The 25,885-nt window shown below is 31.8% G+C and overlaps 3 protein-coding genes across 5 annotated transcripts; 2 read left to right on the forward strand and 1 right to left on the reverse strand.

Moving 5' to 3' along the window:
- Positions 1 to 539: 539 nt before the first annotated feature.
- Positions 540 to 12,355, forward strand: Corest (REST corepressor). Of its 3 annotated transcripts, XR_014426526.1 has the most exons (11): positions 540 to 806; positions 1,238 to 1,306; positions 1,397 to 1,471; positions 1,552 to 1,766; positions 2,541 to 2,723; positions 3,399 to 3,509; positions 3,986 to 4,074; positions 4,475 to 4,649; positions 4,975 to 5,289; positions 5,443 to 5,596; positions 12,229 to 12,355. XR_014426526.1 is itself a non-coding variant. In XM_083051057.1 (10 exons), exons 1-10 carry the CDS (start codon positions 704 to 706, stop codon positions 5,524 to 5,526), a joined length of 1,419 nt encoding a protein of 472 aa, XP_082907183.1. In that variant the 5' UTR covers positions 540 to 703; the 3' UTR covers positions 5,527 to 9,133. The 3 variants fall into 3 exon arrangements, 2 of the variants coding, with proteins under 2 accessions (XP_082907183.1, XP_082907184.1); XM_083051057.1 differs by lacking the exon at positions 12,229 to 12,355 and having other exon boundaries at positions 5,443 to 9,133; XM_083051058.1 differs by lacking the exons at positions 3,986 to 4,074; positions 4,475 to 4,649; positions 12,229 to 12,355 and having other exon boundaries at positions 5,443 to 9,133.
- On the reverse strand, positions 9,113 to 16,990 carry LOC145943500 (uncharacterized). The gene is made up of 9 exons (XM_083051056.1): positions 16,852 to 16,990; positions 15,779 to 16,102; positions 14,795 to 15,699; positions 13,795 to 14,563; positions 12,974 to 13,394; positions 12,527 to 12,672; positions 12,253 to 12,404; positions 11,663 to 12,052; positions 9,113 to 11,567 (listed from the first exon to the last, which is right to left on the reverse strand). The coding sequence occupies exons 2-9, from the start codon at positions 15,839 to 15,841 to the stop codon at positions 9,713 to 9,715; spliced, it is 4,701 nt and encodes a 1,566-aa protein (XP_082907182.1). The 5' UTR covers positions 15,842 to 16,102; positions 16,852 to 16,990; the 3' UTR covers positions 9,113 to 9,712.
- A 2,388-nt stretch (positions 16,991 to 19,378) lies between these two features.
- Cul4 (cullin 4) lies at positions 19,379 to 25,027 on the forward strand. Its single transcript, XM_083051071.1, has 11 exons — positions 19,379 to 20,036; positions 20,972 to 21,335; positions 21,428 to 21,616; positions 21,779 to 21,925; positions 22,038 to 22,224; positions 22,347 to 22,539; positions 22,722 to 23,023; positions 23,195 to 23,425; positions 23,523 to 23,801; positions 23,916 to 24,068; positions 24,287 to 25,027. Exons 1-11 carry the CDS (start codon positions 19,607 to 19,609, stop codon positions 24,380 to 24,382), a joined length of 2,571 nt encoding a protein of 856 aa, XP_082907197.1. The 5' UTR covers positions 19,379 to 19,606; the 3' UTR covers positions 24,383 to 25,027.
- Positions 25,028 to 25,885: the final 858 nt, after the last annotated feature.

Below are 25,885 nucleotides of genomic sequence, written 5' to 3' on the forward strand. Positions count from 1 at the left end.
TATATTGACAAAATTGACCGGAGCGTCGAGAGATTCTCAGGTGTAAATTCACGCGACCGTATTATCTCGCGAACGTCAAAAGGGACGAAGGATACTTCGTTCCGATTGGTCAATCTAATGGTTTCGAAGTTTTTTAACGCCAAGTGAAGTGTACCCTCTATGTTTGTTTTCACACCATGATGTAATTATATATGTCTTTCGAATTTCAATAATAGAGAAATAAAATTCGTTTAAAATACCGCTATTCAATGACGAGCATTTGAAAATTAAATAAACGATTATCTAATTTTTTCATAATCTTTATTTATCGATTATATATACTTTTGTGTATATCGATTTCGGATATGAGTACGAAATAAAAATTGTCGCGCAGGAGGAGCAGGAAAAAATCATTTATTTCTTCAAAGTTGCATATTTATCACGCACAGTGAAAATTGACCCATTTTTCCTCGAACGCGATTCGCCGACCAATGAGATGGCGAGCGGCCATTTTACTTTCGCTACGGTCGCACGGAGCGCTACTTTGAGAGATTCTAGTCGAGAGTCGAGACCGTCGTTCAGTTTCGAAGCGAGCTGTGGTAAGCGAGTTGCGCGCTCTATCGCACGTCCGTGAGAGATTTTCTGTTAGCGTATATATTATTCTCTCGCATCCCGCTGTACTAAATTCGTATTCGACTCGATCAACGAGCGAGCCATCGCCACGATGGTCTTGGCGGAGAGAAACTCGGAAAATGTGCGAAACGGCCGCAGATCGCGAGGCCCCAGCCCCAACGCACAGACGGAATCCTCCAGCGAGGAGGATGGAGGTATATCATCTATTCTCATCTTATCGATACGCGATGTCCTGATTATCCTTATTATAATATCTATTTCGTACGGAGAATTTTTAGAGGATTTGCTCGAGGTTCGTCGAATCGGGACGGTTTCGTCTTAATCGGGCATAAAAATCCGAGATCTTCAAACTACGCGCTCCATTCTTTTCCGTTTAAACAATTTTTATATATGCAAATTGCTCGGAATTGCAAATGTGCTCTTTCGTTTTTTATATTAAAGAAAGTCTTCTAAAAAAAATTTTTTTTTTTTTTATTATAATGTTAATAATATAATTTAAAATTATAAACAACTTTTCTATACATATGGAGATATATTAATGAAAAAATTTAATTAAATAGTAAATATAGAAATTTATTTATCGTGCATAATCTGATAGAAACATTAACCATAAATGTTTTTCAAGTTCCAGCAGAGAAAATTAGAGTTGGACGAGATTACCAAGTGGTTGTTCCAGAATTTGTTCCTGTTAATGGTACTTCATTTATATATATATATATAATTTTCAAAAATATAGAATTAAATAGCATAAAATTTGTATTCAACATGCTATTATATATTCTAGAACGTCGATTGGATCAATGTCCCGATAGAGCATTGTTAGTTTGGTCACCAACTACAGATATACCAGATCAGAAACGTAAGGAATGATGAGTTATGTATAAACCAATTAATTTATATAAACAAAATTAATTAACATGTCTTCTGTCTTTTCTCTAGTTGATGAATATATTATATTGGCTAAGGAAAAATATGGTTATAATGGAGAACAGGCATTGGGAATGCTATTTTGGCACAAGCATAATTTGGAACGCGCAGTCCTGGATCTAGCAAATTTTACACCATTTCCCGATGAATGGACAGTTGAAGATAAAGTATTATTTGAACAAGCGTTCCAATTTCATGGCAAGAGTTTTCATCGCATTCGCCAAATGGTACAATTTTATTTCTTTATATTATACAATATTCTATAATATATTTAAAACAGAAATCTAATTTCTATTTATTACATTTTACGAAAAACTTTAATAATGCAAAACTAATAATTAATATATTTTTTAACCAATTTCTAATTAGTTATATTTGATGTTTAAATTTCTTTTAAAAATAAGCTATCTAATAATGTAAAGTTTAAAAATATAATAATTATGGTTATGTCGCGTTATCTTCATCGATAAAACTACATGTAAATATAGGGTTTGTTCTTTATCGCTGCACTGGTGAACTAGTGCAGTAAGTTAGTGAAAACAAAATATATTTGTCTCACTTTAACTTATTGCACCAGTGTACACTAGTTCATCAGTGCAGCGATAAAAAACAAACCCATGATTAGAATCTAAAATTAATATTAATTTTTTACATGTTACTAATGATAATACAAAAGAATTTAAAAAACAAGCACATATGCATTGATGCTTTCAAGCTTTATATATATATATATATATATATATATATATATATATATATCAATTATTTCAAATATTATTTCAAATAAATTTTTTAAGTTTAATTATATATATTGTAAATATATATATATATATATATATATATATTTACAATATATATAATTAAACTTAAAAAATTTATTTGAAATAAAATTTATACAGTAAAAGAAAGAGAGGAATATAAAAAAGAAACAATTCTATAATATTTTTAATGTTAAGGTTTATATCATCAATTTTTCTATTTGTAATGATTTATGTGTACAGCTACCTGACAAATCTATCGCAAGCCTCGTTAAGTACTACTATGGCTGGAAAAAAACACGAAGTAGGACATCATTAATGGACAGGCAAGCACGTAAATTGACGAGCGGCTTCAAGGAAGGCGAAAATGGCAGCGAAAATGGAAGTGAGCTCGGTTCCAACACAGATAGCGAGTCTGAAGAAAAAGTAAGGATTTTTTTAAGAAACTAATTTAAACAATGCATATGCTCTTTTTTTTCGTAAAAGAAATATTCTTTCCTTTTTTTCTTATTAAATAATATTTTAACACAGATATATAAATCTAAAGACGCAAAATCTAAAAGTCAAAATAATCTAACATTAAATACAATAGTTGCAGCAAAGGGAGAATCTTTGTTTTCTCTAATTCTTTACAATATTCAATTAATATTTCTCTTTTTCTCTCCATTCTGTGATAGAGATGTTCCTTTGTGTATAAGCTTACTGTTCTGGCTGTTTCGCGCGATTATATTACAAATAATTACACTGTCATGGCACAAATTGGTAATAAGGAAAATAACGTAACTATTTTAAAACTTGCTATAAAAAAATGTATCCACACGATAATACATTATGATTATAATTGAAGCAGCATAAAAAGAAGCTACCTTATGTAACATTAATGGTGGCAAGAAATCGTCGTATATAGATATTTTTGTATGTATATGTAGGATATAAAAAATTTATAACAAATAAATCTGGAAATTACACGATATTTTTTCACGCGCGTGATATTAAGAAAGAAAAAAAACGTTTAATCTAAATGTTTTGCACATAAGAGATAAGGAATAGTTTAGTTGGACGGTTACGTCGGTATGTGAACGTAAATGTGGAACGTTCCAGAAATGGACGATCCACCGCGGAATACGTCGTGGAAAGAACCAAGCTGTGCCAGGAAGTCAAGGCACTGACGCTAAGGCCCCATCCGACTCGGAAAACGCCCCTCAGGTTCAGGTACTCAGCCTAAACCTTACCCACACTCGTATACATAGTATAGTACGCTTCACTACTGTGTTTTGCTACTTTCAATGCATTACGTGGATTATTGCTACACTGGCATAATATATCAATATTTTCTCTTCAAAATTCCTTTTGATATCGAATAGGCTGAAACTTTACTGAGGAAATGAATAGAGTAGAAAAAATTGCAAAATATATATGTATACATATATTTATCTCGAATGGTTTGACCAATATTGTTATGAATAATTGAGCTATGAAAAATAATTGAAAAGTACGAAAATATGCACTTGTTGTTTGTAGAGAACGGGACACAAGTTATTTTGATGACTTTCTTCCAATTCACTTTAACTTGCATTCACGCAAAAAAAAAAAAAGAATAGATGATTACAAAGTATTAATTACAAAGTAATGAAAGGGGTGGGGGGTTATCAAAATTTTTGTTTTAAAAAGGGTGTTATGTGTTGTAGGGCTCGTGTAGCAACTGTGGCGTTGCATGCCATAGTGTTCGTGCGACGCCCAAAGGACACGCGTGTCATAGCTGCTATCTACATTGGAGGTCAGTGAACGTAACGTAAATTAAATTAAATTAACTCAATCTAATTAATGCCAATGTTAGCAAATAAATAAATCTCCTACGCAACTCATTGTCAGTAAGCACCTAGGAGGATATTCATATGAGAAATAAATCGGAATCGCTGAAATGACAATTCGTCGCTTTAATCTAGAACGATAATTTAGAACATTTTTTTTTGCAGAAATAAACATGGATATATTTATTGAGGTTTAAACACTTATGAATATCCTCGGAAGAACGCTTATTCGATATAATCGTTTTAATTTACATCCCCATTAATGGCTTTCAGTTGATTTTAGTGACATTGAGACACAATGTAGTTTAGCCTCATATATTCCCATAGTCTTGAAATTAGTTTTAAAAACATTTTCTGATGGTTTAGGCGCACCGGTGTAGCAAGACCGTTAACTTCCATGCCGGGTCGTACGAATAAAAGAAAACCACCTCGGGGTTTGGTTGTGAATCACGATGATTTGGCGGCTTTGGCTGGTCAACCGAACCAGGCCAACAACAGTTTGCAAGCGATCGACACTGAAATTGTTAGCCTAAAGCGTCAAGTATGTTGATGAGTAGAAATGAAAAATTCTCGCAATATATGTCGTGTGGATACATTTCCCTTTATTCTCTATGTAATTATAACGAATGACGAATGAAAGCGAATGCTCGCATTTCAAACAAATGAAATACACGTATGTTAGATTGAAATTTTTTAAATACTTGTAAAGTAAGACTTTAAAAAATTTAGGATTGCGAGGATTCAAATACTTTCGTCATGTATATTGTATATTATTTCTAATTAAATTATGATTACACTACATTATTCACACATAATTATGCATTATGTAATTTGTGCATAATGCTGTATAATTTATTCAAAATCAGGTACAAGCCAACAAACAACAAGTGAGCGCACTAAAGCGAAAGACTGCCGACGGTATCGATCATCTACGACCGCCGGAAGTATCGAGCCGTATAAATGCTCGTTGGACAAACGATGAATTGTTATTGGCCGTTCAAGGTATCAGAAAATATGGAAAGGATTTCGCTGCGATTGCTGAAGTTATTGGAACCAAAACCGAAGCACATTTACGATCATTTTTCGTTAATTATCGACGAAGATATAATTTGGATGCGGTTCTAAAAGAATTCGAGGCTGAAAACGGTCCTATAGTGATTGAAGATGAAAAAGAAGAAAAGGCATGTTTTATTGTAACAATACAAATTTTATCGTATAATATTCTTGTTGCACATAAAGGATATTATAAGACTTATGGATTAGACTTTTGAACTCTTCGCACTTTGATATCCCATATCGAATTATATTAATAATTTAATGGAATTTTTCCACAGATGGATGTTGATCAATCAAACGATACCGCAGAGTCATCTCAGAAGGGAAAAACTTCCACTGGGCCTGGACAAGCTACTAAATAACAAATGAATACAATCCCAAAACGAGAAAAAAATAATTGCAGGCTCAGCGATAACAATCGATAATCGAAAGGTACTTGATCAAATGTATTAACTTTTGTTTTGTTTTCTTTATTATTTTATTCTATTATTCTATCTATGGCGTAATAAGTATGTGTTCGTTTAAAAAAAATCTAAATTTGAATGATAGTGTAATATGACGGTAATCCATATGTATAAATTACATAACATCACATAAAAATGACATTTATCTTAATCAAGATTAACAGGTCCCTGTGTCTATAATATATTATATTTTTTTGTATCTAAGACTGGAAATCAATCATTCATTTGTATAAAAAGATATTTGTATAATCGCATAATGTCAAAAATATTGAAATTTACACTAAGCAAAAAAATATGTATTTAGATATAGGCGCAAAATGCTTCTCACGATATGCACGCACTGTACATAGTATCAGATATAACTTACATAAAATATGCAAGTAAATCTTCAATATTGTTTTCGTGAATAGCATATATTTGATATAGGAGATTATTTTTCTCTTTTATACGTTATTTAAGCATAATATGATTCATATTGGTCTTGAACTAATGGGCATATGAAACTTAGAATGATACAAAATAAAAATTTGATCTCATTTGAGGAAAATGCTATAAGACGATAAATTATCAAACACATAAAAGTGTTATATTAAATTATAAAAGACTTTTATAGATTAGAAATAACGTGTAAATAACGTAAATAATGTTTTAATGAAATGCAAAATGTTTTAGTGTTCAAATATCGTCAATGAGAGTTTTGCTCTATGTAGTAAAACTGTTACATTTTGTATCAATTTTATTTCTCGTTTATACTTTGTATCATTTGTCTCCTAATTAGTCTCATAATAATTTTAAATAGTCTGGACGTTTTTCTTTTCATTTTGTTCTTTTATGAAAGTTTTCTATAACCCTTTTATACTCAAAGTCTAGTAATGTATATGCAATACATATAATCAACGACGTTTGATAATTTTTCGATCGACACAATTACGCGAAAGCAATACATATAAAAAAGATATTAAACGCTTTAAATTATACATCTTTCATTCTACAATTACAAATTTTATATCTAACTTACATGTTCTTTATACTTGAAAAAAAAAACTTAATTATGTACGGTAATTACAATATCGACAATTTTTTGCATTATAAAAGAACAATCGAAAACGATCGAAAAGCAAAAGAGTATATCTTGAATTTAATTTCATGAACAGTAAAACATATGCAAGTATTATAATCTAAAAAATTATGATAAAATATATGGATATTGCCGTCGTAATTTCACAAAATGTATACACAGACATACATGTTAATAAGAAATCACTATGGTGAAGAGATACTACGCGTGCCTGCAAAGAAATTCATAGAGTTTTTATAAAACGATGATGCATGCTTTCGCATAGTTTCTGCATGAAAGCTCTGAGTTTTATTATAAATTTGTTATAAATTTTTATTATACTTCTATTATAAATCTATTTATTAGTAAGAACACTCCAAGTAATAATAGCGCACATTTCGCGAAACTTTATTTATAAAATTGATAGTAATTAAGCATTTCATGTTTTCATGTATCTGTGTAATATAGATAATATACCAAATTATTCACACAATTGCACCAGCTTCCTGTTTAGGAACATATAGCGTAAACGGTACACATACATGAAAGAAAATAGAATATAAGACTAGTGATTTATATGCAAGGCGGTGCAGATGCTAAATTGGCCGATATTTTCTTTTATTTTTTTTTTTAATTTTTGACACTGAGGTGCCTTGATATTATCCCTTTTGTGACATGGGGTAACGCGAAACTATCGCATATACCACTTGAAAATCTCTCATTGAGTTTAAACAAGCGGTATCTATGTATTGACATGTTATTACATGTTCAGAAAATATCAAGAAATCCAATGCTACTCTTATTAAACATATATTTTTCACGACAAAACATGTATATAGCTGATAATTGGTATTAGATCAAACACTAGATTAAGTATGTAAGTCTAAATTAAAGATAGGTAGGTAGAGATTTAGTTTCTCAAATCTAGATTTAATTTTGATAGAGCGGTAGTAAAAAGATAATTAAATAGATGTCTATTAATAGATATCTATATAGCAGCACCAAAACAATGCTGTACTAATTACGCGTATTATGTGCGTGTTTCGATCTCAATCGCGATTATTTCATATTAGCAGAATCAGATTTTCTAAATGAAAGTGTATCTCTTTCTTTCACATAAAAGATAATAATTTAAATCATCACTTAATCCTATGAAAAATTATAAGTTATAAAAAAAGATACTTTTTAAATATCAATAAAATTATCATATTGATAAAATATAATGATATAAATATATATATGTATATGTACAATATATAAATTATTTATATATGAAAGCTAATAAATAGCTGGTATATAAATAATATATTTGTATTCTTGTATATATATGTACATGGAAACGGAAATGCTTTAATACATGAATTTAAATGCATGTCATGACATGTAATGGCATATGTGAAAATTAATATATACTCATTAGAGTTATTTATATATTAATATGCATAAATCATGTGTTAAGGTATTCCTGTCACAATATGTACATATTTATATCACTATCGATAAGAGTGATATATCTCATACAAACGCGACAAATCTTGCCGACGCTTGAGCTGATGAATATAAAAACGAAGGACATCAGTGTGTTTTATCAGTGTGAAAGATATCGTTGCGTTGAAAAGGAATCTATAGTTAGATAAATTGTTAGTTAATATGCGAAGGCGCGCATTATCGTCGCACGAGAAATGCATGATTTATACAAAATCTCAGTTCTATTTCTGTCACAAATTTATTTTTTCCAAAATATTAGATTTTCGCACATCCGCGAAGCGTTTTATAATTAACGTATACCTTCATATATTGCGTTTTATTTATTCTCACATTAGATTTTTCTGAAACATTACTCTTATAGGTATATTTATAGGTATATTTTTATGTACTCGCGCATAATATCCTTTTAAGAATTCATCGAAGGAAAAGTTTCAAGAATATTAATGTAAACGATAAGAAACGGGATTTCGTGCTATTTGATAGATTCGATAAACGAGCATGTTAAATAAACGCGAGTTCTACTAGATAGCTTCTTTATCTTATATAAGAAACAAGGATTTAATAAAAATAAATCTTTGCTATGCGTATAACATACTTGGAATTGTTTGAAAAATGTCGCGATATGATTAATGTAAAAGTCTTCGCTATCATTTCTAACGCGGACAAACGTTTACAAGAAAACTGAAATTATAAATTATTGAAATTGAAATTCTAGCTATCATTATGTATACGGCTACGTTATATATAGCGACGAGAAAGGATCATCTTATAGAGATAGGAGAAACAACTCATAGAGTATTCTAATGTAAATGTCTAAAGATCCTCAAAAGCTATATGTTTATACACATTTCTAGGAATGTGTGTATCGCACATTTGGCTACACCTTTGTTTGTTCAACCTGTAAGCTGTACACATGTAATTAAATATGTCTTACACATTGTGCGAGAAATTGTGAAATTATTTGTTTCTTATATTTTCTTTCGAGAATACAATATAATTAGAGTTAATGTTATCTATTAACCGGTAGACTTAAGATATAAAATTTCTCAAACATTTTGTCGCATAATTGGTTTTCTAATTATGTTTTTTTTTTATCGTACAATTTTATCTAAAAAATTTTGTATTAATTATTGGCACAACTTTATCAATTTCCTTTTCTATTCTCATCTTGATTAAATTATACACGCCAATTATACATTGACAAACTACTTAGTTTGCGATAATTGCAGCTGTGAAATGCAAAATGTACAAGTCCGTTTTTAAATAACTATCTGTTAATATTACTGATATTAGTCTCACTCGATTGCAATGTGTTTATAACTACAATTCATTGTTACACATATCGCTGTTCACTATATACATATACTAAAAAAATAGTATTAAATAAACCTAAATGAAAAAGCAATTTTGATAGACCACGATGATCTTTTTACAAATTCGAGAAGTTGAGAAACATACTATTAACAGATCAGTTTTCTACACAGAAGAAATTGCATCATCTTATGACTATAGATACTCGAACTAATATAATTTTGCATTTTACGGTTTCAAATTGGAAATTGCGGATGATTGAGAATAACTATTCCGCTGTCGTACAACAATATCTCTTTTCCGCGCTAGATAATCCATCTCTTTTAGGTACAAGATCACTTGCAAATTATCGTGACTAATGCCAGCTTTTTCTCGAAGTTCCCTAAAACGTCCCGTTTGTATTGCGCATGTGGCATCGAGGCAATCTTTATCGTTCAAAGCATCATCATAAAGAAGAAAACACATGTTTAAAAATTTAGATTCCTCTCTGTAAAAAGTACTGTCGTCGTGATTGAACGGATTCTCGATTGTTGCGTTGAAATCATTATCTCTGCGTATAGCGCGCGTGAAATATCGTATAAAGTCGTCCACACCATCGTCGGCAATTGATTCGAGTCGAATAATGTCCGACAAGAGCCTTTGGTACGCGATCTCTTCGTGTTGCAATTGACAGGACGAAAACACGTGTTTCTGCCACGCGGTCGACACGATCTCGCGTATCTCGGCAATTTCGTCTTTCAGTAGAATCAAGCAACATCGCATAATCGTCAATCTATTGCTATTTTCCAGTCGTGCCTGACGATGCAGCGCAAGCTCGATATATTCAGCCGCTGTCAATCGCGCGGATTGCTTTTCATTCATACATACGTCCAAAACGTACGACAGCACTTGACTTATCAGCGTTTCGCTCTTGGAAAAAGCTAAGATCAATGAATTTCTCACGCGAATCATATTCGAATCAGTCGTATTATCGAATTCTTTTATCATCTTGTCAAACCCCGGCTCGTTACTTTGCGAACTAGCATGCTTTATAGTATTCAACGCGAAAATTACCGTTTCGTCGAATAGTAATTGGTGACAATGATTGTTGCTCATCGACATCAAGTACTTGAGAATAAATTCGAGCAAAGGAACGCAATACGACAAACCATTTAGGAATTCGATACTTTGTTCCGTACAATTTGATTTTAAAATATTGCATGTTATCTGTCGCTCAAAATCGTCAATCGCACAATTTCTTTCAACGCATAATTTAAAATGCATCGCGTACAGTCGCGCCCAATGTCCAACAAATTGAAAAAATCCTGGTTGAATCTTTTGCGACGATGCTATACTTTCAATTATCGATAAATTATGATAGAAAACTGATGTATAAAAGAAGCGCATCGGAGACAACGAAGGTGATTCCTGTAGAAACAATGTTTCCAAGATATAACATGGTTGTACAGCTTTTTGCTGTTCGTATATATCGGTCCATATCATTGATATTAAGCTACATTGATCTTTCCAAAGAAATTCATAATCTCTTTTACTATCAGAGAACTTACGCCATATGGAATTTTTATCATTATCAATACACTTTTTTTTTAAATATCCATAAGTTAACAAGTATCCATGCGACATATTCATATCGTGACTTGTAAGAATCACCTTTGCTATCGCGCTTAAATCAGAGTAGATATTCGAGATAGGCGTGAAAGCCGTGTACACTTTAGCCGCTAATTGTCTAATATACATCATCGGATTACCGAGAAAAGAGACGAGCAAACGTTTGACTTTCGTTGTGAACACAATCGTCACGGGATAATCAACGAGATCATAGTCATTGGTCGACAATTTTGACAACAGTACGAGGATATGCGCGACGCTCGAATAGAAACGTAACGACGCGTTCGAAGTACCGCGTATCTTCGACACGTCTCGCAGCTGCGTATACATGTAACTCGCCAACGTCGGATAATGCGTAACGAAATGATTGACGGAGTAACCGTAGCCAAAGTCCAATTCTCCGTCCAAGTTTCTCCCGGAACACTGACCCACCAATCTCGGCACCACCGCGCCGTAAAGCTGTAAGCTCGCATTCCTAAAATACGTGTACATGATGTAAAAATGCCGTCTGAAATTTTAGACAAAAGATCGTCGAAATAGATGAAAGAATGACATTAAATCATGTTTTACCTTACGGTCCAAACGTCGAATTTCATGTACTCGAAACATGTTAAACAAATGTCCTCCATGTACGGGACTAATTGCGCGTGTATCTCCTTATCGATGACTAGCATCCGCAAAAAGTACAGACGTCTCGCCCACGGTGAATCCTCTCCGGGTTCCACCTCTCTAACGGCCGTCATCGAAAAGTTTTCATGCAGAGAGCGTAATAACATCCTTACCGCGAAATGGACTGTAGGTCGATCTCTTCGATTATCACTGACGACCAGTCTATGAAACATAATCGACAATCCGGCACCCCGTCGTGTTAAATGCAATGATTTCTCCGCGTCTTTCTTCAACAAATTGATCAGATATGCTTTTGGCAATTCAGAATATTCCTTTCGGTCGTATAAACGTCTAAAACAATCATTAATTATGTATGTAACAATTATTTATTTTATCATAGAAAATAGATAATTTAATTGATTATTACTGTAAGTTCATTATTTCTATTTTATATATCGTATATGATCTCAATCATGTGCGCTTACATTGCAGTGAGATTAATACATGAACTATTATATTATGTTAAGATTTTATCGCAAGAGGATCTTTACCTGGCTAAATTCGCAATCGCCACTCCAGCAGATTCCACTACGCCTTTGTGCCGACACTTCAATAGAACCGTAACAATAATATCCATGGTATATTTTACTTGCGCATTCGATTGCATCAACATCCCGATTTCGCTGACGATCTCGCATGATACCTGTGTGAAAATAATATTCGTTTTATTATTGGAGATTATAATAATTATATGTATATAGCTATAGAGAGCAAAAATTATCTTATTCTGATGTTAAATTATATAAACGCTTATATTATATGTACCTTTAAAGACATCCAGATGCAGGAGACAAGCACTTGATGGGCCGGCGATAATTGTAATTCGTCATAATTATTAGCAGTCTCTATTTCACTGGTCTTAATCTTTTCATCGATAGCTAATCCCATTTCCGCAAACGAGGACGAATAAACTAAACAAAATTTTACAAATTGCAAAATTTAATTTAATTAATTCTCTTTCTCTCTCTCGATAAATAAATAACAATTTAGCAATAATCGTACATAAAATAATCAATTTTATTTTAACTTTGAGTAATCTTATTAATCAAAAACTGTTTCTTAATCATAATTACTATGATTATTTATATAAGCTAATAAATTATTAATAATTCTTGATAAAAAGTAATTATTGATCTTTAAATTTGATGATGGTAATAGTTATAAATCTTGGCGTAGTTATTATTAATATTATTTACGGATACTTTGCGATACCTGTATCTGATGCTTTCGTAGATAACGTTGATAAAAAGAAGTCGATGGCATCTTTTAAAAGGTTTAACATTTCTTCTGTAAATTGCGACGTTAAGATCCAATTCTCTGGACCAGCACGAAAAGTGACTGACAGCAAAGCGGTCAGCACACCATAGAAAGGTCTATTCTGGACAATAGCTTTCAGAATATCGCTTTTCATCTGTGCCAATTGACATCGAGCCTCGTATAATAGAAATTCTGAGTAACTCGAGTAAGCGAGAATATTATTATATTCAGTATGAGAAAATGTTGAAGCTACTTTATCTTCATAAATCTCTTTCAAGGGCGACGAGTGTGCCATTATCTTTATGAGAGCTGCTCCACTTTCGATTTTATAGAATTTGGAAGAATTGCAGTGCTCCCATGCACAATTATAGAGTATCTGAAAAAAAATTCGTAAAAATTCAAGGATTTGATCAATGTTGAATTTTTTCTGAACAAAAATATAATATAGCTTTCGAGTTATAAGTTAAAAGTGTATGTACACGAAAAAAAATTTGCAAATTAATCTATGTTAGACAAAAAACAAATGACTTTTTATTCTAGATTAAATTTTAAATGAACTTTACTAGAATAGAAATTTAAATTGAAGCTTAATTATCAAGATATTTTAAGTGTTAAAAATTATTTTAAAAAGTTTAATAAAACTTTAACTAAAAAGTTGAAAAAAATTGATCAAAAAATATATTCTTCGATGTTCAACTTTTCACTTAATTTTTTTTAGAGATACATTGCAAAGTATAGAACATTTAAATATAAGTAATATATAACACATTTCTTACACGTTTTTCCATGGCTGATAAAACATCTTTTTCAAAATATTCCAGAATAAGAGCAGTAGCTAATTGTCTGATATCGAGAGCAGAATCTAACACGAGCCTCAATAATAAAAATAAACTCTCCTTGTCAGTAAATTTCCAACTGTTCGTGGTCTTCAAGTACTTGTCGATCGCCGTGATGTAACGAAGGCATTCCCTATGATGAGCGCAGCTCTCGTGCGAGTTTCCATTCGTGAAAGAAAGCAGAATTTTGTACAAATTTAAAGCGAAAATCTTGCGTTGATAACACGAATCAATTTCGAAGCAATCCAAAAAATATTCGTGCAGCCATTCCATGAACTCAGAGATGGAATGTACATCAGCGGCTTTAATGCTAATCACTTTTAAAATATTTGAGCACAATATTCTGAAATATTTCATTATCCCTTCTCTCATGAAGATCGTTGCGGCGTTCGCGTTAAACCATAGAAATTGTTTTATTCGCAAGAATGGGTCCTTTCCAACGTCGATCAGATCGACAGCACGATAGCAAAGTACAGCGAAGGCGTTTAATCGTACGATTTCCTCTTTATCGTTTATATAACGATCGATTTCGTGCGTTTCCGACAGTTCTATGCGTAATTTAGCAGCCGCTCTTTGCAGATGCGAACGAAAGAAGTATCCTTGCAAATTGCCACATAATTCCCATAAAAACGGTAGGATGTTCCTATGCATTTCTATGGTCGGTTCGAGCCAGTATTTGAACAATGATTGAAGAGCGTTGTGATCCTCACTGTAGAAAAAGAAATAACTTGCGATTAAAATGCGTGCTTTAATACTGTAAAAATTCTTGAATTGAATAGAGAATATGTCTTGCGTACTATGAAAGAAATCGAATGATTATAGGAAGCTTTTTAATATAATTGTATAAATCTTAGAAGCAGAAAAGTGAAAATAACAATCATCAACTATTATCAGAGAAAAAATGATCATTGTAAAATATAAAATTATCTGGCAAACTTACTGCTCTCCCGACTCCCAGAGATTAATAATCGATTTCATAACTTCTCCGAAAGATTTCTTCCACTCATCCTCGCTGAGTTGCCTTAGAATTACCAAGTAAAGTTTCGTACCGCCACAGCGTAAAGAATTTCTCGTTAAACTAATGCATAGCTCAAATAAAAAGTCTTTCCTTATCATAGCCTTACATTGATTTTTAATACCCCATAATTGACAAATTTCCGCCAACATAATATACTTGATTTCGTTTTGCCACGACATATTGAAAGTGCAAAGGTAAAAACTATGTTGTACAAATGTTTCTTTATACTTCTGTAACATTATCCCAAGATATATATTAAAAATTTGTGCGTTTTGCTTGGATATATCATTAAGCGCATTTGACCAATTAGAAAATATGATAGCCTCCAATTTTCGTTCTATTATACAATTACATTCATGCCAAAAGCGCATATCGGACGTCTTCTTCAGTTTCTTCAACCATACATGTAGTACTTTGTACGCGAAATAAGAATATCTCGTGTATTTCATACAATTTCTGTATATTGCGTCAAACATGAGTAAAAGAGCATTGTATTCGAAATGCATGTCCTTCCGATTCGCCTGCAGATATCCATAGGCATTCAGTAGCTTGAACAGTTCAAGATCAGAAACGGTGTACCGCTTCTCGAGGAAGCACAAGTCGTGGGAATCCAGTTTTTGAAAATGCATTACGGTGTCTTCGAGACACCGCAAATCACAATGCGTCGAAAGCAAAGCATAGAACGCGTGACACGCTAACAGGACACGTTCATTCCCCAATTCAGAATTACTACTGATTATCTCTATGATGTACGTCAGAATCGTCCGGCATTCTTTCACGTTTCCGTCCGCACAAGAATTGTGCGAGGATACAGTGCTTATCAATTTCTGAAAAAAAAAAGAAGATAAAAATATAGCGAAATTAAAGTACGAAATATTTCATTTAAATAGCGAAGAGAATACTAACTCGAAAGATTGGTACATCATCTTGACAATTTTGCAATTCGTTGAACGCATCATCCAATTTCATGTTTTTAGCATATAAGAGTATTATATTTCGTAAAATAATAAAAAATAACACGACAATAGTTTACGATTTAATTTCTCTTCCTCGTAAGACTCTTATTTCATATATATCTTCTCTCTTCAGAATAATATTAAAATATTTTTTGTTTACTGTAAATCTTTATTCGTCGCTTGTAAACCGAGACCCGCTTGACTCTTCTTATCGAATTGCTCCGGCAAATCAACTCTTTCGGAACTTTTCGTCTCACCGTCGAGGCAATGTATCCTGCAATGAACGGAGAATGATGATGTTCTCGTGAACAATGAAAAACTAATCAAAGAGAGAAAGAGAAGAAGATGATATAAAAATAATCAAGTTGTGATCAAAACCGCAAAAAGCTGTGCGACAGTCAAAATATTTTATGAGAAAGAGAAATTATATTAGTTTAAGTATATATAGTACAGAAGCATGTGATTGAAATAACTATCAGATTAGCTTAGTATATTTAAGATTATATATACTGAAGTGAAAGGAAATTTAAAACGGCTTCACAGAGTTTTTTTGCGAAATACCGGTTAAGGATAATGGAATGTCGCAATAAAACCATTGTCCTGTGTTATTTTTAAGCATCTTGTTTATTATATGATTTAACAGAATGAAGATAACAATGTAAAGTCAAAAAAACATCCGTATGTGAATAATGTATGAAATTAATTGTTTAACAGTTAATATTAATAGTTCAATTGTAAATTGCTATGAAATGGAATACACAATCGATAGATTAGTATCTTATGTTTCCTTTGGCCCTTCAGGAACATACCCCCCCTTTTCTATTTGCTCTTTGAACTTCAAGTAATCTCTCTTACGATCAAAGTGTTTCACCTGCATAACAGTGGCATAGAAGAATTGTTAGATAATTAAAAAAAAATTTTATTTGTTTACCATCAATGTTAAGTACTAAGTACAAAGTACAAGTACTGAACATATTCTATTTCTAGAAATATTGTAATAGGATTACCATCTGTAATACATACCCATTGTGATGGGCAGAATTTTTCATATTGTTTCCTAAATTCTATACACTCTCCTTGAGATTTGCCTTCGTCCAAACATTGCCAATATTTGTCCCTGCGACTCCAGCAATTCAAACGATCTTCTTTATTTGGGAAAGACATTCTGTAACATAAATATAGAGAAAGAATTACTCAAACATGTATTGACCTCTTGTAATTATTATTTATTTAATTATTTCTTTTTTTTCTAGGTACAGGTAAAGACTATATCAAATAGGCAAATGGCATAATTATGAATTTTATGGATAAATTTTTATGTATGAATTATATGGATGAACTTTTATGTATGATAAATTTTATTCGTTTTGGTAATAACTTTAGATTGACATTCTTCATAATAGATTATCACACAAGATTTTAGATTTTCTCTCTATCATATTAATAATTATGTAGATAAATGACAGCAACATTTATACGTAAGGAATATACTTACCTATATAGCACTTAGTTTTTATATCGGAACAATTCTATCAAAAACTCACTCACTCACTTTTAAACTACAAAGTCATTAATGCATAATAAAATTAACGAAATTACGATAAATGAAATCAAAAACGCATATATATATTGAATATATCTTTGTAAATATGTAATTTATTTTTATTAGAATTTTGATAATAAATAGAAAAAAAACTGATTTGAATTAAAATGCAATAAAAAAATTATTTATTTCAAAGTTTTAATTAAAATTATAATAAGAAAATAAATTATTATGATTTGTATTATGATTCTTAGATAAAAATTATTTCCAAAGATATTAATCTCTTTCAGAGAGTATACTAATGTTTTATCAAAGTCTACATATTATAATATAATTTTATTGAAAATGTATTTTGTATTTCCTCATAATCAAAAATATTAACAGACATGAACGATTAAAAGTATTAAATATAAAAACTGACAAATTTCTTGTCGATTGTACTAATGTGATAAAATGTGATATACAGTTCAGACAATCTTGCATAATAATTCATGAAAAATTTAAGTAGATGTAAAGTAATTAAATGATATAAAATTTAAGATATATAGCACATATATATTTCATTACTAAAAGTGAAAGAATATAAGAAATTATATCTGTTTAGTTATGCATATAAAGGTGTTTTAATTATATACATATATATTTTTAGTTTGTGTTAAAAGTATAGTGCATACGTGACAGAATTATGAAATTTAGGAAACAAATACACATTTTGGTATAGAAGTCACATATTCCTGTTACTGTCACTTACTAACTAGCTTCAGTTAAATTTACTTAAAGTTTATTTTTGACTGTTTAAAAATAGATTTTCGAAAAAAGTATATCACACTTGATCTGCTTATGTAATCAAAACTTTGGAAAATATAATGTCATCTCAATTTAATAAGAAATTATAATATCGCAAATATAAATCATCATTACATCCTGATTATACCAATGATAATGTTGTAAGAAGGCAAAGTATATTATTTTTTTTTAAATAATACAGTATAACCTCTAAGATGAAGATATAAAAACGATTATGTAAATGTGATAAAACTTCAGTTATAAATTGCGCAATATATGTCATGGCAAGATGATTATTTATCTCTTGAGGAAAACATTCTATGATATATATTTATCGAACATATAATTCATAAATCTAAAATGGTTTAATAATTTATGCATTATATGAAGATTCGACTAACCTGACTTTATCAACGATGTGAAAAAGCAACAACAGCCGGCAATAATTTGTGCTATTTATGTAAAGCAATCATTTAATTTTGCTTGTAGATCAATAATGAATTTCGTCGTTTTGTCGATGATCTTTAATAGCTAAACTCGTTGTCATTCATCAGCTGTGAAGACTTTTTCATTCTACACGTAACTTGTCAACTTATACACCACGTGCCATTCACGAATATTTATTACTAATCTTACCCTATCAAATCCCCATCATTTCTGAAATAAACAATACAGTGAGAGAATGTTTTATAATTGTTTAATATATGTAATGAATATTTAAAGTTGATTTTAGGAGACTAAATAAATAAGTACGAGAGAGAAAGAAGAAGAGAACAAGTTGGAGGAACTTACAAATTCTAAATTAGATTCATTTCCTTTTTTTAGCTTTACTTTCTATATATGCATTCTATTTATTTTCGATTTATTCTCAAAATAATGAAAGCATATTTTTCTTGCACTTTGAATACATAAAATGCAACCGAAAACGATGATATATGAAGCAAGAGATTAACTATGAAGGGAATACTACATATAAATTTGAATAAAAAATCTGTCCACAAACGGAAGAAAGATAAGAATCCCTGATTGGCTGCGCCATGTTCTTATTACCGTTTCAAATAAAGCGCGAGAGTCGGCGAATCCTGATTGGTCGATGAAACGATTCGAAACCTTTGTAGCGTCAAACGGAACGAATCTCAAAAGTATACAATCCCCTCTCGATTATTTCTTATCTTTATGGTGTCACGCGATAGGGGAGAGAATCTGAGAAAAAAAAAAAGAGAATAGGAAACGAGAGAAGGGTGACCGCGCATGTACGCGATTGTTCGCGAGTTGGTACGCGAGTGTCGCGGATAAATACACAAGTATCTCGCGATGAGTGAGAGCGAGTAAGTGCCAAGGACGAGACATCGACATCAATTGACAAGCTCGAGACCGTACCGTCCGGGGTGGAAGGGAAGAGTCACGTCGCACCAGGAGAGGAGGCCAACGGCCGGACGATGCGCGCATATGTCTAGGCCCGGTGGCACCCAGGTTCTGGCGACAAGACAGCCGAAGAAGAGAGCGGCTTCCAGGGCTTCCTCCACCAGCAGCGCGACGTCAATCGGCGCCGCCGCCGCCGCCGCCGCCGCTGCTGCTGCTGCTGCCGCCACCGCCGAGAATCTGACGGCGGTGCTGGATTACGCGAGCGCTGCCAAGCGCTACAAGCTGGCCGCGGCCGCGGGGATCGCGCAGACGAACGAGATCGACGTGATCGGGCCGATCGGGCCCGACGACGAGATCATCATCATGACGGACACGGCGACCGACACGCAGAAGCGGGCCAACTTTTCGGCGTTGACGGTCGGCAACCCGAACGGCGTCAACAATAGGATCTCGCCGAGTCTGGCCAACACGAAGCCCGGCTCTGCCAAGAAGCTCGTCATCAAGAACTTTAAAAGTAAGCGAGAGCGTGAACGCTCTTGCGCGCGAGAGAGAGATTACTTCGACATAACCTCAAAAGTCACGGCGGTTGACACATCCGAGAGCAGAAGCGTTGGCATATTTTCTTTCGTCTTTCCTTCGCCTTTCTTTCTCTCTCTTTCTCTTTTTCTTGCTTATGTCAGGGATGTCTTTTCACTGTTTTTGTTTTTAATTCATTTAGGTGCGTGAGCAGTGTTTTTATTCGACACTTGGCGGAATCTACATAACCTAATACAGGAATATCGAAATATTGTTAGCTCGAGAGATTAGCTTCTTTTTATATTATCTGCGTTATCGAATTATACATTATTGCAATTAATTGCGACGTTTGACGCAATTGATATCGGAAAACATATTGACGCAATAAATGGTCTATTTATAGATGGTACATTGTGGTAATAACGTTATAATGCAGAAATCTATAAATGGATACTCATAAGTTTGACATTTTGTTCCTCTCGCGCTTATATATGTAGATCTCGCGTCATTAAAACAGCCTATTTCGTAATTAAATAACTAATGTAAGTAATTTACGCAAAATTTACATAAAATTAAACGAAATTAAATTAATCAAAATCTTTTAATTTTACACAGCACAAACGTCTATTATTGTTGTGTGTTATAACCTTTTTAGATTGCTCAAGAAACGTTGCAAATTATTAAAGAAAATTATCTTATTATTATATGTATTGAGAAAAGTTGTTAAACAAAATTTCTATTGTAAATGTGAAAAAACTATACAGAAATATTAAACAAAACAAAATGTAGATATAATTATATATACTATATAAACATAATAGTTATATATATATGTTGCATATATATGGCAAATATTTAAGAAAAATGCTTATAAATATATCAATCTTTGCTTTATTTTATTTATTTCTCAATCTTACAATGATTTTCTTTTAGATAAGCCCAAATTGCCAGAAAACTATCAAGAACAGACATGGGAAAAATTGCAAGAAGCTGTGATTGCTATACAAACTAGCAAAAGCATTCGCTATTCTCTAGAAGAGCTTTATCAGGCAGTTGAAAATATGTGTAATCACAAGATGGCATCGACACTTTACTCAAATTTGACTATTCTGACAGAATCTCACGTAAAGGCTAATATCGAACAGTTTTTGGCAGAATCCATGGACAGACATATATTTCTGAAAAAGATGAACGAATGTTGGCAATCGCACTGTAGACAGATGATAATGATCAGGAGCATCTTTCTATATCTTGACAGGACATACGTTTTACAAAATCCGAGCATCTCATCGATATGGTAATTATGGCGCCAATGTTGCTTAAAATAAGCTTTATAAATAATTTATTTTACTCAAAAAATAATTTGTTTTACTCAATGTCTTTTTCCAGGGATATGGGATTACATCTCTTCAGACTACACATTGTGTTGAATAATTTAGTGCAAACGCGCACCGTCGAGGGTCTTCTTATGCTAATAGAAAAGGAACGACAAGGCGACACTGTGGATCGAACGCTACTCAAGTCATTGTTAAGAATGTTATCGGATCTGCAAATCTACCAAGAGGCCTTCGAAACAAAGTACATTGTTGATATGCTAATTAAATATGTTCACGTCACTAAATATTAGCAGCAGTAAACTGATGTAACTTTCATAATTACGAAAAATTTAGATTTTATCGAGTATTGTTGCTACAAAAATATCTTGATACATATTGTAATATACAACTTTCTTTTGTTTAGGTTCCTAGTAGCTACAGAAAGATTGTATGCTGCTGAAGGTCAACGATTGATGAACGAGCACGACGTTCCTGAATATTTGGCTCACGTGGATAAACGTCTACAAGAAGAAAACGAGCGACTGTTGCATTATCTTGATACGGCAACCAAGTAAATTTCTTGTTTTTATACATATTACTTTTAATATACTTTTATATATCAAATAGAATATCAATAGTTAATTATAACATATTGCAAATATTTTTATAAAAATAACTTTCAGGTGGTCACTCATACATACTGTAGAAAAACAATTATTGTCTGAACATATTACTAGTATTTTACAGAAAGGCTTAAGTGGCTTGTTGGATGAAAATAGAATTAGTGATTTATCATTACTTTACAATTTATATAGTCGGATAAAGAATGGCCTTGTGGAACTTTGCTTGAATTTCAATTGTTATATTAAGGTATGCATTTTTGTACTAATGATATCTACCTATATATATATATATATATATATATATATATATATATATATATATATATATAAACATATGTAGTGCATTATTTAAATTTTATATCTTTTTAGAAAAAAGGCAAGACGATAGTTATAGATCCCGAAAAAGATAAAACGATGGTTCAGGAATTATTAGATTTTAAAGATAAAATGGATAATATAGTTAATACGTGCTTTCATAAAAATGAAAAATTCGCAAATAGTTTAAAAGAAGCTTTTGAAGCTTTTATTAATCAAAGAGCAAACAAACCAGCGGAATTAATAGGTAATATATATAATGTATTAATAACATCAATTGCAAAAATAATACAATATATACAAATAGTCATTTAGAGAAATGTTCCAATTAAGTTATTAGTTTTTAAACATTGATTTGATTTAAATAATGAATGAATGAAAGAATGAATGAAATTTGAATAAATATTGAAAACATTTATATGATTTCAGCTAAATTTGTCGATTGTAAATTACGCGCGGGTAACAAAGAAGCGACGGAAGAGGAATTAGAAAGATTATTAGATAAAATTATGGTACTCTTTCGATTTATTCACGGGAAAGATGTTTTCGAAGCGTTTTACAAAAAAGATTTGGCCAAACGCTTGTTGGTGGGGAAATCGGCTTCTGTAGACGCTGAAAAATCAATGTTATCTAAATTGAAACAGGAATGCGGTGGTGGATTTACCAGTAAATTGGAAGGAATGTTCAAAGACATGGAACTTAGCAAAGATATCAATATTGCATTCAAACAGGTAAGGAAAGTAATAATTCGTATCGTTTAAAAGAAATTTATATATATAAAATTTAATTTGCAAGTTATATAAACTATTCGACTTTGTATTTGCATCTCACATATTTAATGCTAAATATCGATTTTATACAAGGTGTTTATACAAGATTATTTTGATTTTTGTGTTGTCTAGTATGCAGGAAATTTACAGAGTGAAATAGTGGCGAATAATTTGGACTTGACTGTATCTATACTTACTATGGGATACTGGCCTACATATCCTGTGATGGAAGTCACCCTGCCAATGGAGATGGTGCAGTATCAAGATGTGTTTAACAAGTTTTATTTAGGAAAACATAGCGGTAGGAAATTGCAGTGGCAGCCAACTTTAGGACATTGTGTATTAAAAGCATGGTTTAATCAGGTATTTGAAAAAGAAAAAAAGCGCCGATACTACATTTGCAAAAACATTATATAACAATTATTAATTAATGCATAAATAATTTTCTATACGAAAATAGGGTAATAAAGAGCTACAGGTGTCATTGTTTCAAGCATTGGTCTTAATCCTGTTCAACGATTCCGATAATCTTTCGTTAGAGGATATCAAGGCCGCAACAAATATCGAGGACGGCGAATTGAGAAGAACTCTGCAGTCATTAGCATGCGGAAAAGCGCGTGTGCTTCAAAAAAATCCGCGTGGTCGAGATGTCGCCGATAATGACAGATTCGTATTCAATGCGGAATTTACAAACAAACTGTTTAGGATTAAAATCAATCAAATCCAAATGAAAGAAACGGTAATACAATAAATTTTATATCTTTATATCTTATAGGATATGTTTATGTGTGTGTAAAAAGCTTATATTATGTAATATGAATTGATTAAAGTTATATCTGAATTTTTTTTCCAGAATGAAGAACAAAAAGCAACAGAAGAGAGAGTGTATCAGGACAGACAATATCAGATAGATGCTGCTATTGTCAGAATTATGAAAATGAGAAAGACACTGACACACAATCTTCTTATCAGTGAATTGTATAATCAATTAAAGTTTCCTGTAAAGGTATATATATATATATATATACTTTTTTTACATAAAACAATTATAAGTATATTTAGCATAAAATGTGCGACATTCGACATTTCTCAGTCTAAAATAATATTGTGTATGATCCTCTTTCCTAAGAAAAATCAGATGAGCACATTTATAACATTACATGTAAGATGAGTGAATTATCATATTTATTCGTCACATCAATCAGCGAATATTTATTTTTTCAGCCTGCAGATTTAAAGAAACGGATAGAGTCTCTCATAGACAGAGATTACATGGAGCGTGACAAGGACAATGCAAATCAATATAATTACGTTGCGTAACCTAAAGCAAATGCCAAAGTTACATCGTTAAACGATTGGATTGATGCTGATTTTTCTAGCAAATTGAATCTATCGGTGTTTGTCTATTGTGAATGTGAGCAGGTAGTTCAAGCAAGGTACTATATCCGACTGTCGACATAAAGTTATAACGCGTGTGATCAGTTTATATAAATGGAAAAAGAAAAGAAGCTCAATACAGTGTGAACTTCCCCGTTTTGGTTTTCATAGTGCATAAGAGACGCTGAATGATTGCAATCCTCCTTTGAACAGTGTTGTGTTTTTTCTGAATTTTGTAAGAAAAGAAAGGACCAGAATGCTAATGCAACATATTAGAATATAACAATTTTTTATGCCAACACAGTTTTTCACAGCATACTTACGATTAAAAGGATGTAATAAAGGATGTAAGATGTAATATACATACAGTGACACTACCATGAAAATAGAGAGTAAGAGTGCAATTGCAATATAATTAGTTAATTCAAAAAATGAACAACAGTGCAGTATTTATAACGAAAATAAAAAAGCGTACTACGTCTATACACATGCGATCGTGATACTTATCTTTCAAATCTACAATGATTTCTGCTGTATCTTCTTATCGCCTTTTCAGATATTAAAAGGGAAAAAAAATTTTAAATAAAATTTCTCTGAATTTTTTAAAACTAAATAAAAATGAAACATATATACATACATACTGCAGCTATACCTTAAACATAGTATGTATGCAAGTTCATAATTTTAATCAGTAGAATATAAAAAATAAAGTATCCAGGTCGTCGTGAACTGAACCTCAGTTACACATAAAGAGATAAATAAAATTTCAATAAGCAGAAAACTTCTATATGATGTAGGAATCGCGATTGTTATTAAAATAAAAGATATATATATGTCTAATTATTGAAAATGTTGCTATGCGAGAGTAAATGATCATTCAGTGGCTTGTTTTGTGTCCATATATTTGTAAATTAAGTTAGTAAATGATACAAATGTGTGTACAAAGAACAGGAAATGTTCTTTTTGACGGAAGTAATGACAGAGAGTTTTAAATCCGAGAAACATCGATATATAAACGCAGTACAATGTAAATACATACCCGAACAGAAAAAAATTTGAAGTTAGTTTTTTAATCGAAAGAAGACAGTACTGCCAGCAAAACACTGTTTTGGAACGTCATTTATGCTCCCAATAGATCATAATTTTACGTTGCCATGTACAGATTTAGGATAACCTCAGGGGAAGTGAAAAGGTAGAGTATACAGATAAATTAATATCTATTCACAAATTACCTTATACTGCGTTTGAATTATATGTACAATACTACAAAACTTATTTTTTTGTAATAATTCGTAGATTTATCAACATTGTACATAGAGAGTATAAGGGATTCTGTACTTATAATAAAATACAATTAAGAGATAAAAGAAATTAACGCTGCTTAATATATCAATAATTTATAATCTTATGAGAATTTGGTTCACAAAACAAAATACGGAAAGAATT

Source organism: Prenolepis imparis, unplaced genomic scaffold (assembly GCF_030444845.1).
Source record: "Prenolepis imparis isolate NDT839.2.m4 unplaced genomic scaffold, iyPreImpa1.0 SCAF_12, whole genome shotgun sequence".
NCBI lineage: Eukaryota > Metazoa > Arthropoda > Insecta > Hymenoptera > Formicidae > Prenolepis > Prenolepis imparis.